We start from the raw sequence: 18240 nt of genomic DNA on the forward strand, positions 1-18240 counted from the left end.
ATAAGTTATATGAAATTTCCTCAAGGTTTTCTTTAGATGCAGACAAAAGCTTTATCTTTAAAATTAAACTATTACAAATAAAGTAGTATATTTTGTTAGGAGGCAGTCAAGAGCCTGGCCTCTAGGATATGACTGCCTTGGATAAGTGATGTGTGGCAGGCTAGACCACTGTGCCCTGACTCAGTGTCCTCATCTATAGATGGGTCACAGTGATATCCCATTCCAACGAGTAGTTCTAAAGATGGAAGATACTTAGCAAAATGTCCAGCACATTATAAACACTCAGTAAGTGTTGGCTGTTGTCATCATTATCTTATTACTACAGATCCAGAAATTAATCATGAATGATAGAACAGCGTTTCTGTGAGTATGATCTGGGGTTCAGCAATATCAGGTCACCTGATGTGCTTTATTGAGGATGTAGGTAGCACAGTTCCTGTCATATTCCATAATCACTAAGTTATAATCTGTCGGGGTGGGTACTTGAAAGCTTAGTACTTCACAAGTTAAAATTAGAACACCACGGTTACAGAATTAAAGAATAATTTGGTTTATGGCTATTTCTTTGTGCCTGTGTGTGTATGTCCACCCAAATGCCCAAGTACATACTAATAGTTCATTTGCAAATATAAATTTGAGGACCATTAGAAATAGGTTTACTTTAAGAGTTTTCTTAACAGTATGTTTAGCCCTAAGATTTGTGAGTAAAACCTTTGCTAATACTTGACAATGTCAATAAGATGTCAGGTAGACATTTCATAGTCATAGATCATCTTCAGGGCAAGTTTTACTGTTCAAACAGTAACTTAAGGGTTAAACTCCACATTCTCAAGCTGACTCACCATTTCATACAGTTGACTCTTATCTGAGCGACTGGGCAATGATCTAGGGACTTGTGTCATTTTAAGTTTTAAGAGATAAAAATGTTCTTGTGCAAATACTTTACCTTTGGCTTTGTTGTTAAGGCATGTTGGGTGATTTAAAACATCATTTGCTCCAGGACACAGGCTATTTGGCCCCATTCTCATTGAGAACAAGATACCTACATAATTGATCTATGAGAAAAAGGAATGAGGGGCTTGTTCAACCAGAAAATATGTGTATCTCATGTGTATGTATCCATTGTATTCAAATTCTTCTAGTGTGATTTTGCCTAGTTTCAGAGCAAACTTAGTGCCTAGTAGAGGACATCAAGGATGCCTAAATAAATGCCTGGTGGACCACTGCGTACATGAGTGAAAGTGATATCAACTTACAACCAGCTACCCACCGGACAAAAAGGGCTCCTACTGAGTTGATATATTCCACCCACCGGACGGCTCCTACTGAGTTGATATATTCCAACCTTGTTACATCACTGTGTGTGTGTGTGTGTGTGTGTGTGTGTGTGTGTGTGTGTGTGAGGAGCCCTTGTTCTCATCCCATCTTTACCCATTGGACAGCATTCTACAGGCATAATGCCACTTCCAGGTCCTTCATTTCCCAGCCAGCATTAGAACTATTTGCTCTGTCCCATACCATCCTGTTCTTTTTGCTATTACTCTGCTTATCTCATAATTTGTTTACCCATCTATCATCCCCACTGGCCTCTTCAGGGAAGAGCCAAACTCATGAAATACACTTAGTTAATATGTGTTGAATGTGAAAGTGCACCATCAATTGTAAAACATGCAGTCATGTTCTCCTGTTATGTCCAGTAATACAATTCCCGGGACAGTGTTCACAGAAAACCTAATTTCTGTCAAATTCCGGGTAATGGGAAAAAAAAACATTATAAAGGGGCTTCTGCTAAAAAATATGTTGAAAAACCAAATCTGACAAATCTCCAGGGGACATTGCGAACCTTGCCAAATTGTGCTCATTTCAATTTATTGATAGAAAGCTAATTCTGCTTTAATGAAAGCAGCACAAAGAAATATATTTCTATAACATTCATGTTTTCATTCAGTAAGTATTTATTGAGTGCCTACCATGTGGCAAGTGCTGTCTAGAATAAAGATATAAATAAGAGAGAAAGAAAAGAAACAGAACATTATTTCCAAATTAAGCCCCACAGATGAACCACTCTTGTATCTATACATTATAAACTGCATTTTGTTGAGAATGGAGTTGTATGGCAATGAAAAAAAAATGATTCCTCAATGTGTAATTCATCAGGAATGGGCTGCTGGAGTCTGCAGGGAGGGTGGCTATGAAGGTCATACCACAGTGAGTAAAACGATGGAGGCTACCGTTGCCCAAGAAAATCCTTTCTTTTGCCATTTCATCATCTAGTCATCACTGTGTTTGGGAGAAAGCCTGGACTCTGGATTTAGAGAATCAACTTTTCTCTCTAGAAAGTAATGGAACTGGGAGCCCCCTAGCAAAGAGAAAGTGAAGCCAGGACCCTAGTCTCCTTTTCTTAGTCACTGTTTGCAAAGACCAACCCCAGACGTTTAAAAAACAGTACTTTCAAATAGTTGGCTCTAGCTTGTTAATAGTTTGCAAACAAGCATTAAAATTTACTGGCCCATAAAATTGTTTCAAGATTCTCAGGTACAAAGGTAGTAAAAAAAAAAAAAATGAGCCCTCTCGCCTGCCCCTCTTTATGGCCACTTGTTATTGCATAAAATCCTATAGGAAAGGCATGTGTTAATAAGATCAAGACTGGTCACAAAGATTAAGACTTTAATGTGACTAATTATTGGTTTCTCTAAGATTCTTCCTCTTCATTCTCCAATCAGATCTCCATTCATTCTATAACCTTCTGAATGGATTAGCAGCTTTATTTGTAAAAGAAAAGAACTTAAACTTATTTTTAATGAGCCCTCAGGAAAGGCTCAGATAATAAACTGATCTCAGTTGTGGTCCCTGTTCTTATGACACCAGGGTTCATAGAGCATTTTAAGTAGTGATCAGATTTTCTTCTTAACTTTTGCAGAAGAAGGATACATTTGTGACATCTTACTAGGTGCAAAAAAACTCAGTACAGCAGGTACTCAAAGAATGCCATTACATACAGCGTGGTTTTGATAGTTGATGAGATGCCACACAAACCTAATTCTTGTTTGTATCCATTAGCCTATTGTAAAACTGGTTTCATTATACCTCCTTTTGCTTAACATCACAGAATTATGGGCAACATTAAGTGAGGCCTGGCTGTACTGCCCCTGTGGTAAAGACATGCAACTCTTAGAATCAGTATTCTCTGAGAACTTTGTGTGATGATGGGAAATTCCATACCAGTGGCTGTTGAGTACTTAGACTGTGACTAATGACTGAATAACTGAATTTTAAATTGTATTAATTTTCATTACTTTAAATGTAAAGAGCCACGGTTATTAGTGGCGGCTGTATAGGACACTTAGAGCTCCTGTCACAATGGCATAAATGGGACCAGAACCACTGCTGATGGTGGGTTTTTTACTAAGAGTGTCACCACCGTTGTGATTATGGATTAGAAGTCCATGGCTTGAATGATGAAGGCCCTCTAATGGCCCTTGACTCCTAATGCTACAAAACTAACTAGCACACCAGCTTGATCCCAATATGCAGGTTAATTTTTTAAAAAACATTTTTTATTGGTTTCAGAGAGGAAAAGAGAGATAGAAACATCAATGATGAGAGAGAATCATTGATCAGCTACCTCCTGCATGCCCCACACTAGGGACTGAGCCCACAACCAGGGCATGTGCCCTGATCAGAACCAAACCATGATCTCCTGCTTTATAGACAGAAGTTCAATCACTGAGCACCCTGGCTGGGTGCAGGTTAATTTTTTTATTCTTCAATATATATTTAGGACATATTCTAAAATGTGGGAATTCGTCTGAAGCCATAGGAGATATGGTAATGATGGTAAAGTCATCAGGACTAAGAGTCATAAATTGTGAAAATGAATAAGTATCATAGATAGGAAAAAAGGAACTTATTTATGGAGTGGCCCTTTTACACGCCTCCAGTATGTGAGTTTACTGTGGTGTGATCTATGGGGGAGACACCTACACGCACCTTACTCATATGTGAGCTGAAATTAATTTCTAATTAAATTTTACATAAAAATCTTGTGAATCTAATGAATCACATCATGTATTTTATACTGCAAATCTTGAGAGACTTGTGATTCCCTACAGTAGTAAGGAGTTTCAGAATTTTTCAATTGTAGACTTTCATTCATTTTCTTCATTCATCTTTTTTCTGTCACTTTATTTTATATATATTTTTATCCCATGATTTTTGAGTAATTTTTCTTAATTGACATTTTTTTTTTGCTGCTCATATGAGAGACCTCGATTTTATTATATATATATAGTCTCACAACGATGTGGCTACTTGGCACTTGGTTACTCTAAAATCTCACCTTCAGGGCAGTCAGTCTCCTAATATGCACACAAAGAGAAAGCATTTTTAGACTTTACCGGCTATTCTGAGACCTACTTATTCAAATTTATAGAGCTTGTTTGTAGCATTCAAGTTTGAAGGGGGCTTTATATTATATACACTGTAACTTTCAACCTTGTTTGGTATTGTGTTTTTTTTTTCTTTTCTATTTCTGATGCTATTTTGAGTCTTTACATCTCCATCTCGTTAGTCTTAGACTGTTAAATACTGTTCTTCCTATTTCAATATGCCAAAAAAACTTTCTTCATATTTCAATCACACCTTTTTGAAATCTGTACCATAAATACAGAGGCCTCAAAGTAATAATCGTGGAAATGTGAGCTCGTCTACTTTCTCAGGGAGTGGCTTCCTGATTTCTTTAGAGGGGAAGCCTCCTCTAGCTTGTGTGCATTGGGAGTACACCATGTTTTCAGGGAGGTCCTGTGTTCACGTCTATACCAGCTTGAACACTCTCTTCTAGGGGATTTCCCTAAGGTCATGTTCACTTTCTGTTGTCCTTATTGCCATGACACTAAAGATACATACTTGGATTCTTCTCCCCAAAGTTATAAATTTCGCCTCCATCTCCATCTAAGCATTATTGCAGCATGACTCATACATTATGACAGCAACATTTTTTTAAACTAAAAATTCTTCTAAAAATCTATTCTTTCTTAAAGCGACTGACACAAGGCATCTTGGAAGAAAGATAACTAGGGTGTCCGCATTGCTCCAGGCTCCTGGCCCATGGGTTTTCCACGGCTCCTGGAGTCAGCTTTCTTTTCCCATAAGACGAGCTTATGGTTTCCCTGTGCTTTTTTTGGTTCATTTATTTATGGAAAGAATTGTGTTCCATCTTATGTTCAGATAATATTTTTCTAATGAAATCTGCAGAGCCATTTTATTTAGAATTCTGACTACCGCCGACACACTACCACCTCTTACCATATTTATTTTTCTCTGCAGCAACATCTTCTAAGATACTCAATGGATTTTGCTAGTTTATTATGTTTACCATTTGTCTTCCCCTACTAGAATGAAAAATCCACCAGGAAAAGTGGTTTTGATTGTTTCATTGACGGTGTACCCCCCTCCCCTAGAATAGGACCTAACTTTTAGTAGGTGATAAATAAAATCTGTGAAATTAACAAATGTTCTGCAAAGAAGCTCTTTCTCTAATTTTCCCAATTCTAAAACTTAATAATTAAGCAATAAGTCTCATGAACTCATCTACAAGATACCTGACTGTGAGTAAAGTGTGACTTTTCCCATTTTGCATAAATAATTCTAGAACACGAGTGCAGAGACTTTTATTATTTAGTTCCAAAAATTTCACTAACTGAATCCTGCCCTATCGTGACTCTCATCTGTGTGAATTGTTTCACTTATTGCATAATAAAGCAAGCTCAAGTTTTAGTGGGATTGTGATAATAGGGAATCTGGATACATTTTTGTTTAGGCTAAAATTAGTAAAAATGCACATGGACTGGCGACCACTGTTCCGAATCGCTCTGATTTGAGGCTCAGCTCCTCATTCATGTGGAAGTGGGAACGGGAGTTAAGGAAATGATATATAAGTAGCTTTTTCCTAAGAGGCTTAGAGATTTGAATACAGACTATTTATATTTAATGATTAAAGAGCCGCTGGCAAGCGAACAATTGGATTTATTGCTATTAAAAATATATTAGGGTAGCAATACTGCCATGGGGCTCTCAAACACCGGAAGTCAGTGCATCAATAACCCAATGAGCTGGTTTCCTCCTTCCCTGTGGCTAACCTTCAGTCGATGATTCCTTGGCTGCGGCCCACAGGCAGGCGCTCACAGCCTCATAGGAGGCGCTCAGCCGCGTGGCAGGGTCCCTCTTTGGCTTGGGCGGAGGCTGTTTCCGTGGTGACGGGAGGCCACTGCTGTCATCCAGGCTGAACACCGAGTGTAGAGAAGGAGAGCGGGTGGAGGAGCCAGCCAGGGACTGCACCAGGCTGTCCATAGCCATGGGGACTGGGACGGAGCTGCAGTGGAAATGCCTGGGTCCACTCCTGTCTTCAGTTCTTGAGGGGAACAAAACACAGACAGCACCCAGAGAGGCCCGGATGCATTATGTTCAGAGGGTGACAATGAACCTGCTCAACCAGACATAATCAAGGCTCTCTGGTGAACAGCCCTCCCCGCGAGGCTGAAGGATGCCTGGGCAGCACTCTGGTGGCCCACACATCCAGAGAAAGCCGCCCCACCCTTCCAGCCCCTGCTTTCTGATAAAAGAGCACCTTGGAGATTCATCATTATCACTGAAGAAAGGAAAGCAAAAAACAAAACAAAATAAACTCACACAAATGCAACACTTATTGAGTGCTTACATTTTGTACCAGGCATTCACTGAATGAATTTTTCACACTCTGATTATTAAGCAAATCAGAAAACCAGAATTTCAATCTGGATGATCATTTCTGGAGAATCCATCTTAATAGAGAGTTGCTGATGCATCAAATGCTGGGAATTCATCACCACTTCCCCTTGCAAAACAACATATACTTAAAACTATCAAAGATTTACATTTATTTTTCTCTCTCTCTCTTTTCTCCTAACAATTTAAACCTCGTTGGCAATTATTTAATTATATGCAGAATTATTATTTTTCTTCTGTCACTCCTTCTGGTTGTCCAATGCCAAGTAAACCGTGGGTATTCAAAAAAAAATAGACAAATACTTTTTCACTTAATTTTACATCAGGCAAATGAACACATAATCAAATTGAGAAATTGGGGTGGCTGTTTAGCTCCAGCAGAGAAAATAACAAACATTATTCTGGAAGTCACATAAAATTAATAGTTATCTGGTTTTAAAAAAATTCCTTCCGGCTTCATATGTCAATATAATCATGTAGCACCAAGATGCCAATGCATCCATTTTACAAGGAGTCTCCGAGCATTTGTTTTAATAATTATATCTTTGCATGGCAGCACACCAACAGGGCTGGGATCCACCGCAAGGCAGAGCCCGGCGCCCGTGTAGAAAGCGAACTAGCTGAAGATAAAAGCATGGTGCTCAGTGGATAATTTGTTTTCCTTGTAATGTTTAATTACAGTCTTCCATACAAAGGGATTTTTTTTCCCAGTTTTTAATCACTGAGATATTTTAAGCTACTTAGTGAGAGGCACATTACCATTTCCACTTCAATAAAAAAATCATTTGACATAGGCAGTCAAGGCAAAGGGGAGTCAGTTCTTAGTGAGAAAAAGGACTAGATATTACCAAGTTCCTGTGGAACAAACAAGCATCTCCTTTACACAGTGAATTAGGATCCGAGGGACCCATGTGCCTGCCCTCCCGGGGAGGGGACTATGAACCACAGGGGTCCTCATCTTTCACGGAGAGGCACGAGTGATAAAAGTGGAGAAGGATCAGGTGGTCCCCACTTGTCTATTTCCACCTCCAAAGTGAACTTTAAAATAAGAGTCTCTCCCCAAAGTGTTCCTTATTGGCAAAGAAAATGAGACAGTTCACTAAGGAAAATATCTGTACAACCATTTATTGGTTTCACTACTTCTGTTTTGAGAGTGGCTTCTCCATTTTTTTAGTTAGATTTCCAGAAGTTTCTCGGAGTGAGACTCTGGTATAGATGGCACTTGTATAAAGATGTGGGGAAGCCATGTAAGACAGACATATCAGATGCCTTAAAACTTTGTGCTTGAAAGGGAAGTGATTGATGCAAACATTGTAAGTGAAGCAATGATTATTTCATTGGACTAAACTCACACATGTAGCATTTACTTCATTAAGAGGATGCAGAGGAAAAGCATCCTCTTGGTTTCTACGAGGTTTCAAATAAAGGATGGACACATACTTGCCAGTTCCCGTAATTACTGTCATATTTGATTGAACTTTGCATTAAGGGCTATCGGAACTTTCTTGATGCCACTGAATCAATTACATAGATAATTAAAGTTGCACACTGTCTGCCTTTACCTTTTGGTTCCTTCCTCTTGCTTGCCTCTGGCCTCCAACTTCTCTTTGTGGTAAGTAGCATTCATTTCATTCCTGAGCCGGTCATTCTCACGGGCAATGTCTGAAGCATTCTGAATGACCAGGGCATCATAGGTCTTCAGCCCCATGTCCTCTGTAATCTGCAGGAAGCTGTTGATGGATGTGACCTCTTGCTGTCTGATGCTTCTTTTCTGAAGCAAGTGCTGGCGTGCCAGAAATCCTCTTATAACTTCCCCATAAAAGAATGCAATCAGGGGTCAGGAAGAGAAGCACAAGCGGAAAAACCCAGACCCACACCAACAAAAGTCACAGTACATTTAGGTCTGAGCAACTACAAAATAAGATATTTAATTCAGAATAAAATGTACTAAAACATTCTAATCTTGCGTTAAAAAATATCTAAATTCAGTCATGATAACGCTAGAGACACAAATCCTTAAACTGAATGAGGTCATGCAAGTAATCTACACTAATACAAGAGAAACATGCAAATTGGTGTCACTCCGCTACACCACAAGACAATCAGATGAGTATGCAAATTAACCCAACAAAGATGGTGGTTAATTTGCATATGCAGGCAAGGAGTGGAGACTGAACACTTCGGCTGGAGTGAAGACTAAAGACTGAAAACTGAAGAGGCTTGGCTTCTCCGCTGCGGCTGGAGCAGGGAAACCAAGCCTCGCTGTGGCCAGAGGGGAGAAGCCTATCCTCGAGGCTTGGCTTCTCTGCTGCGGCTGGACCAAAGGCCTGGGTCCCAGGGGCCAGAGGAAAACCGGTGCAGGCAGCCAGGGGAAGGAAGGCCTATTGCACGAATCTTCGTGCAACGGGCTTCTAGTATCATAATAAGGCTCCCACATTTTGTTTGTTTGTTTGGGAGGCTGGACATTGATGATTGGACTAAAGTCAATGAAAAAGAACAAGGTCCAAACCCCAGAGAATTTGGGGGTTTGACTCTAACTGGACCATTTTGGGACACACTGATTATCTTTCATTATATCAGATTATAACAGAAATGATGAGGCTCCTGGAATCACTCTTTGAAAACATCATGCACATATTGTTAATAGGACCGTGATTTAACCCATAGAAAAACTAACATTGCACTTAGGACTCTAGGAAGAGATTGTGTAGAAATATAGGACATCCTCCCTGTTCTCTGAGGAAGCAGGGGTAGAAAAATGTGTAAAAATTGGGGGAAACAAGTGAGTGAACACATTTTGAAATGGCTAATTTCAGCACACATGTAAGACTTTAAATAAAAACAATGAGCACAATTTAAAGGCACTTCCATGTGTTCGGAACACCATTCGATCACTCACTGCCCCCACTCAATCATAATTAATACTCCATTATCTCCATTCTGTAGACAAAGAGAAGTGTAGCAAGGCCTATTACAGTGTGTAAGACTTATTATAAACAACTAGACGCCCGGTGCATGGTTTTGTGCAGTGGTGGGGGGCGTGGCCTGCGGAGATCAGCCTGCTGTGGGAGCCCAGCTCATCCCGGTCAGCTGAGCGACACTGCTACATTGGGAGCATGCTGACCACCAGGGGACAGCTCCTGCGTTGAGTGTCTGCACCCTGCTCATTAGTGTGCATCATAGCGACTGATCCACAGGTCCTTCTGGTCATTCCGCCGTCCGGTCGCTGGGCTTTTTATAGCTATAGATATGTTCATAGCCTCCTTAAGCTTAAGGATTCTTGCCTTTAGTATTTCCTGAATTTTGATTTCCCTTTTTAATACGAGGTTAGAGTATGTCAGTAAATGTTTATTCTGGGTTAAATGTATCTTCCTCCAAGCAAATATAACCAATGAATAGAAGAGCCAGGATTTGAGTCTCTGGTTATGAGGCCAAGCTCATTCCCTTAGCATCTAACCACTCAGACATCACATGATCTGTTGCTCTGCAGAGAGCAGATCACCAACAGGGACGCCAAGGTAGCATGCCTGTGATCCGTGTGAGGAAGAACTTTGTATAACACTGAGCACAGAGTATAAATGGATCAGGTTGCATCCTGAGAAGGGGACTCTGCTTCCAATCCCTGAGCAAGTTCATGAGAGCAAAATGGCCCTCCCTGCTTGTGGATGCTGTGGGCAGAAGCAGGGGTAGTGATTACTATTGGGTCCTTTTGACTCTGGGATGCCATCCCTTCCAATTCTAAGTTTCTAAGATTAGAAGGAGCTGTTCGGATTTTAAGAAGGTCTATACTTTCAGGGAAAACCAATGAGTGTAGCAAAATCACTTTATTCTTGTCTGTAGGGGAAGAAAAAGAAGGCTGTGAAACATTGAGTGCTTTAAAATAGTCTGTGGCCACTGAAGAACAGTGTGTGGGTTATCTCTGACATTCACTTGATGCCTTTTCTTGATTACAAGGTGGAAAGCTGCACACAACTTTCCACAATTACAGCTTCAGAGGCAAACACTCTGCAGGCAGCTAAAATGCTTCAGGGTTTTCTTCTGATGGCAATACTAACCGTTTAGTTACTTTGGAATGCAGTGGTATTGAATTAACTGTAAACAGTTATGCTGCACTAATCTAAAGGGGGAAAAATTAAACAGTAAAAGGTACAACCAGACTTATAGGAAGAGAAAATGCGAATAAGTGTTAACCATGTGATGGGCACACTGGGAGAGAGCAGCAGAATTCAAACTGGCCCATTCACTTGCTGTTTCTATTACATTAAAAAAAAAACATAATCCACCAATAAAAACCAAAAAACCAAAAACTGAGACATTGACTTTTAGAAGGACCAAGCTGTTTAATCTCCTGTAATAAATAGAATATTAATGTGGATATGCCCGATTTCCTGTGACCTCTGACATCAGCAGAACTATTCCCTGGATTCATGACCCAGAAATCTATGCTCCCATATTTGGAGAACTCCATTTTCTCACATTTCATACTGGCACCTTTTCAAATTCTTTAAAAATGTTATACCAGTTGCTAAAAATTGGTATATTTAACAAGGGACAACTAATAAAAATAAATTTGCTCCAATATATATTGATACTTATTCTCTTTCTGACAATTTTAAAAGACTGCTTTTATGACATTTATAGTATTCAGATTTTAAGTTTCATCCACGACAAAGTAAACATATACAGTCAGAGAGAAACTTCTGTTAGGAATAATTTGAGATGAAAATAATTTAATTTAAGATTAAGAATAATAGCTTTCTCCCCCACCCCCCTCCAACATTTACAAAGAAAAAAAAATGAGAACGCTTGAAAAACTGGAAATGACACCACATCATATAAATTTTGAGTAAATTTCATAGTAGCAAAAAGTACTGAAGGAACTATTCCAAGAGATATAAAAAGAAAAATCAATAAGTAATGCTTTGCATTTAAGAGCCTATAATTTAAAAAAAATGCTTTTATATCCTTTATTTCATTTATGCCATAGGAAGTTATGGTTTTCATCTTAATGCCATTTTGTAGACCATTCTCAATTTTTTATCTTTAGAGGTGGAGAGATAACTAGAGTTCTGCTCATTTCTTTTGTTTCAGGTCAGCAGGGCACAGCAACTTCTCTTTGTAAAAGAACAGAAGAAATTTCTAGTGGGCAGCCCTGATGGAAGACAGGGGACACATTCTTCTAATTATATTTAAGGAACATTTTCAGGAGAATTGGATACTTCATTCTATGTACATATAACTTGATATTAAATGGGGCTCTCAGTTAACTCCATAGTGCAGTGATTAGAACTGGTCTTGTAAATTGGATTCTTCCCATTCCAATCACAGCTGAGGCTGGAAATGCAGCTTCTGATTCAGGAGGTCTGGGGTGGGGCCTCAAACGCTACATTTCTAAGCAGCCCACGTGGTGCCGAGGCTGCAGATGCTCAGGTCACAGGGTGGTTTGTCAGGGCTGGCCACACAAGCAGGAACTGCCAAGGTCGGTCCAAAACAGACCTGTGACCCCAGCCTCTCTCTACACTGATGAAGGACAAAATTAAGGAGGCCAGGTGATCATCACCACCCACAGAGAAGCCACAGTTGCCAAGAGTTGAGGGTGGGTCCTTTCCCTAACCGAGGCCTCCCCCACTGCCTCCGCCCTCCAGGCTGGTGAAAGTGGCTTCTGAGGACCACCCCGAGAACTTGCTATGTGACTCTGGAGTTTGGAGGACATGGTGGCGCATGAACCCTGAGAAGACGGATGCTGCATCAGTGGCTGCTGCCAGGCCCTGAATGCAGGGTGGCTCTGCGGGGAGAAGCTACACCTGTCAGGGCCCCAGGGTGTGGTTCTCCAGCACCAGACATGGTTTGCAAGACAGAGATGTCTGCTTGCAGTCATTTAAAGAGACTTCTTAGACAGCACAGAGGCCTGGGCGGAGCATGTCCATGCGTTACCCGGGAGCTGAGGAGGGATTATAAGTGACTGTCCAAAGGAGAGGTCTTGCCAGTTCTCAGGTGGGTAGTGCAGATAAGTGCTGAAATGTGCCCACATACCCAAATCGCCATTGAACACCTGATCACCCCACCAGAGGAACCCCGGGCCAGGTCACACTGCAGATGGTCAGACAGAAGTGCTGCTCTGTCCCCACACTCTCCCCCCGCCCCCCTTCGTCAGCTTTGGAGAGTCGCAGGTGCGCATGAGCCTAAGTAGGCAAAAGGGAGTGCCCACTGCCCACCTGTGGGGTCCGAGAGGTCCAAGATGAACGTTTTTACTTAGAATGAAGTGCTGAATTTTAAGCGTTATTTGGATGGCACTTGTTCATTCTGAATGAGACGGTTTGAGGAACCAGAATGTAGCAGTACTTTTTATCATCAGAAAATGATAAGACATTGGAGATTTAATGAGGGGCGTGCCTGGATGAAACCAGGGGTTTCAAACGGACAGAGCCCTGAACAGAATGAAACCGATTTCTGCCTCCTGTGAATTGTCTTTGCTAGTTTTGAACAGCTTCAAATATACTAGAGAGCTCATTACAACCAGTTCCACCAGAAGCTAACATATGGGTTAACTTTTCCCTTTTCCCTTTCTTTGATAATTGTATTTATAATGCATAATTAAATTATTAAGAAAATTAAAAATGTATTAAGGATGTATGTTTTATGTGAGGCATAGCTATGATTTTTAATATGTAGCCATTTTTTATGATTGCTTCAGTTTTGATAGGAAAAGAAATTCTAAAGGAACTATTTCAAAGTTAAAATGACAAAAAATGCTATCTGCTATCAAAGATAATGTTCCAGATATCATCACTGCTTCACAAAGGAAAAAGAAAGTCCAGGATTTTCCCATGCATATGCAGAATCACATAAAATATGATCTAGCCAATCAACTGACAGATGCCTGGGAATCTGGCTTCTTAGCTGGATCTAAGTACCACTGTGGGTTCAAAGGTACACGCTTCTTGTCAGGATCAATAAGCATGAATATTTGCAAGGTAGAGGATGCATAAAGCATAGGGTAGGAATAGCTCTTCTTCCAAACTGTGGTTTAGATAAAAATCTGCTACAAAATATCAGATGAAATGACTACCACATAAAGCATGAGCCGTGTAGTGTCTGCATACACTGACTCACACACAGGTAAAGAGCAAACTAAGCCACAGTGCTGCCTAGACCCCCGAAAAGTGTCCATAAGTAGCAGCATAGAGTGGATGGAGAAGTTCACTCCAATGTAGATCCCACTGATATTTAGACTTCTATTCCACAATTCACAAAAGTTCATATATGTTAGTGTGCACTGTTACCTTTTTGACAGATGATAATTTTTCTCTGCAGCTGTAGGCACAAATCATTGAGCTGGTTGGCATGGCAGTATTTTAGAAACACTTTTCGGACTCCCATCTAAAATATAAACAGCAGGGAAACATTCAATAGCCCGGAGATGCCAAAATGATGATGAGAAAACCATCAGGCAAGAGATTTTTCCAGAAGACAATTAGAATAAACAAAGCTAACAAATTTAATTCCAGTACATCTCCCTTATTATTTTTTAACACTACTAACACCTAATCCCAATCATCCAAATTTTGTTCTAATAAGTATCTTTATTATGTGTACACATTGTCACCAATGTTTGCAAATGCCTACACACTACAGTTGTGGCAGTTGCATCATGTAGTGCAAAATACTGACTGGCTTTGACTCTTTTTTTTTTTATTGTTGACACTATTACAGATGTCCCCCACCACCCCTACCTTTGTCCACCTCCACCCAGCCCCCCACCACCACTCCCCTGGCTTCACCACTCTGTTGTCTGCTCATGGGCTATGCATATGTATTGCCTGGCTACTCTCTGCACCTTTTATCCAGTCTCTTTATCAGAAGACACAGCCAGCCCCACGCATGAATTTTCACACTGCAGAGCCAGACCCCTAACTTTCCTTTGTGATCCTTTTCTTTTCTCAACCCAGGGCAGGGTGGTTAAGTTTCCAAAAAAGGAAAACAACCAAACAAAAAGACCCAAACAAAACATATAGAGGTCACACATAATTGTCTCATGTCAATTAATTTTTCTACTAAACTATACATTATTATATACTAGAGGCCTGATGCACAAAATTCATCCAAGAGTAGGCCTTCCTTCCCCGGCTGCCGGCACTGGTTTCCCTCTGGCACCCAGAACCCAGGCTTCCCTCTGGCACCAGGGACCCAGGCTTCCCTCTGACACCCGGAACCCAGGCTTCCCTCTGACACCAGGGACCCAGCCTTCCCTCACAGCCCTGGCTTCCTTCGAAGGTTGTCTGGAAGGATGTCTGGTCTAATTAGCATATTATGCTTTTGTTATTATAGATCAATGTAGATAGCCGCAATTATAGAACTGCAACATCAAAGTAAAGAGACTCAACAAAGTCACGTGAGCAATAATTTTCTAGTCATCTGCATAAGCAGAAGTACACATTGAGCTTTATTCTCTAGAATTTTAAAATTTCATCACGTCCCCAAATTCGTTTCCATAAAAAAGGTTAGTGGTATGCAAGCTAGTCCAATCATACTGCTATTGATGAAAGCAGCTACCAAAGAGAATTCTTAAAAACACACAACAATAAGTCATGCTGAGCATTTAAAAAAATAATTTTCCTGTATGTTGTGCTCATTTTCTAAGAATTCACGGAACTGAATGTCCTTTGCAATGTAAGTGTTCACAGTCTCTCAGGGAAGCAGGCACAAATAATTGCAGAAAAGCCTGGTAAATACTGACACAAAGTGTTGTGGAAGCTCAGAGGTGATACTCTGTTAGATAAAGAGGAAATACTGCATAGGCAAACCTGGTAATATGTTCATAATCATATTCTCAGCACTTGAGACAAACACTGTTAAAATAAGAGGAAGACTAACATGTGTGCTCCCAAGCATGACCTGAGGACATTAAATGATAACACCGCACAGCCTGTGTCATACATCACAGTGACACCCGAGGCTTGCATGTATATACACATCATTAGGTACTGGAAAGGTTTATAGGTCAGACTTGTCTTTAGAGTATGTGGCCAGAGGCAGTTTATGAACCTTTTCATATGGAAACGGAGTTTACTTCAAACATATTTTGTCACTTCCCGTCTTTCCTTCTAACTCTCCCCTTAGCCATGGTGTCTTAATGAAACACACATTTACACGGAATTGGGACCGGAATCTTACACTGTGGTAGTCAGGGTAGTTAGTTAGATCAACAGAGAATGCTCTCAACTACTGTTCTGTTTTAGAGGCCTCTGGCTGACTAGATGTTCTTCTTCATTTAGTTTTTGGTTTTGTTTTTGTTTTTTTAGTTGGTTGAAATTTGAGACATTTGCCTAGGTGGGTGGCTACAGAGAGTTGTTACTTCTTTCCCCCATTGTATTGCCATACTCTCTCCCTAGTTATTTTCCATAACTCACAGTCTTTTTTCCGCTTCCCGACTATTGACTTCTTTTGGCAGTCAACAGGAAGAGCAGTTGGTGCTGTCTGTGAGCACTGTGGAACAAATCTGTGAGACAGGCACTGGGAAGGAGGGAGCATGTCATCTTTCTGTTCATCCCTGACTGTGGCATGTTACTCACTGTGGGAAACTACATCCCAAAGGCAAAATTCATGCAATCCTGAGTTCCAAAATGAAACTCTAAAAGAGTGATAGCCAGCAAGACACCACAAATGGTGGAATGAATAACAATTAGGGGAAATAATAAATGCAAGGAACACAAGGGGAAGAGACCTAGAGAATGCAACCAGGAGAACTGGATTCTAGTCCCACCTCCATACTTAAAAGGAGACCCTGGGCAGGGAAGATCTGTTACAGTGGCATTTCTAAGGGCCATTCAAAAAACCAGGTTCGTTTACCTTGAGAATTCTGCTGGAGTTACGAAGCAGGTTCCTCTTCTTAATGAGTTCATATGGAAAATCTGCAGTAAGCAAATCTAGCAAGAATACATGCTTAGTGTGATGGTAAGAGTTATTTTCAAGGACCATCAGAGAGGAGGAGATGATCAAGGTGGAATCAGGTACGATTCACTGAGAAGCATGTTATCTAAGCCATTTAGCATTGAAGGGTATGTAGGAATTTTTCAGGGTGGCTAGGCATGATGGGAAAAAGATGAATGGGGGCAGAAAAACTAGCATATGAAAGGCAAGGAGCAGAGAATGACAAACGAGCTTGGGGGTACAGATGTGTAAAGAGTGATGAGAGAAGAGATTACAGATGTAGCTAGTGGCCAAATTGTGAAGAGTATTACAGGAAAACATGGACATTCTCTTATGAGCAATGTGGCTAAAATGAACGAATTAAAGGGGATCAGACCTAACTTTTATAAAAATAATTTTTGAATCTCTATTTGAAATCTATAAAGTCCTTACTTTTTCAGGAGAATGGATTGTTGGGCTTGGCTTTGGGAAATAGTTTGTTGGCAAAGTGAGACAATCTAAGGCAATCACAACAGTTTGGGTTTGGAAGATTATACAACTGTTGCTTTTCTGGCGGCCAGTCCCTATTCATCCTTTATAACGGGAGCCAAACCCCACCTTCATTATTAGATCTCTGATACTCATTTATTTACTTATAGTAGGGCTTTTATGACTTTCACTTGTGTTCCCAGAGCACCCTCTGAATGATACTTTTTCTCTTATTATATGCATTGCATATTTATCATTATCTATATCTTCATATCTCTCAAAAATATGAAGATATATTCTTGATCTCACAAGTGGTAGGGATGTGAGGAGGATGGATTTGAATTAGACAGAGAAGATGAGGAACTGTGAAGTGCTGGTGTAAGATGAGTATAGAGATGGATGATAATGTCTTCAAGGATGGAAATAAGGTATGATGGACGATGGGAATAGAAGCCAGACCCAGAAGTCATTCAGCAATCTGTGAATAAGTCATGGACATCAGTCAGCGATAGAATAAATGATGGTGAAAATAAAAGGAAAAAGAAATGGAGTCAAAATGGTCCACAAGTGGTGCAGACATAAGAAAGTTTGGGCAGCAGTGATTCAGCTGACCCCTCTCCTCTACTGAGACAAAGGAAGGGAGAAAAAGTGAAATCGTAAGCTATTGTCAGAAAATATCCAGTTTTCAGTTTACATATGTACGATAAATTAGACGGGGAGTAAATATGGAGGGCAAAGTGGATTTTTTTCAGTATATATTAGCGATTCCATGGATTCTGACTGTGGGTAGTTGAGAAGCAGTCTGAGTGTTTCAGGGCTGCCAAGTCTGTTAGGCCAGACTTGGAGGCAGGAAAATGCAGTTTTTGATGGAAGCCATGGTCGGGATAATAGCAAGGGAGGAGCGGAGTGGGTGTGTGAGAGCACAGGGCATGTGCGAGGGAAGGTAGGATGTTAGGCAGGCAGTCACATGTAATGTTGGGAACCAAAGGCTAGCTCTCAAAGCTCTTGGTGGGTTTTTGGTGTAACTACTAGTATGTCCATAAAAATTCTCCCTGCAGTGGTAAAACCAAGGGCTTTGAA

The 18240-nt window shown here is 40.5% G+C and overlaps 1 protein-coding gene across 1 annotated transcript in view; it reads right to left on the reverse strand.

Annotated features, from left to right (window-relative positions):
• Window positions 1-18240, reverse strand: part of MYO16 (myosin XVI) — a 439204-nt gene that overhangs the window by 82126 nt on the left and 338838 nt on the right. The window contains exons 29-31 of the mRNA XM_006770695.2: window positions 14046-14142; window positions 8325-8571; window positions 6138-6409 (exon numbers count right to left, since the gene is read on the reverse strand). Of these exons, the coding sequence (XP_006770758.1) occupies window positions 6138-6409; window positions 8325-8571; window positions 14046-14142 (616 nt within the window). The remainder of the gene's footprint in view (window positions 1-6137; window positions 6410-8324; window positions 8572-14045; window positions 14143-18240) is intronic.

The sequence above is a fragment of the Myotis davidii genome, unplaced genomic scaffold (assembly GCF_000327345.1).
Source record: "Myotis davidii unplaced genomic scaffold, ASM32734v1 scaffold242, whole genome shotgun sequence".
In the NCBI taxonomy this organism is placed as follows: domain Eukaryota; kingdom Metazoa; phylum Chordata; class Mammalia; order Chiroptera; family Vespertilionidae; genus Myotis; species Myotis davidii.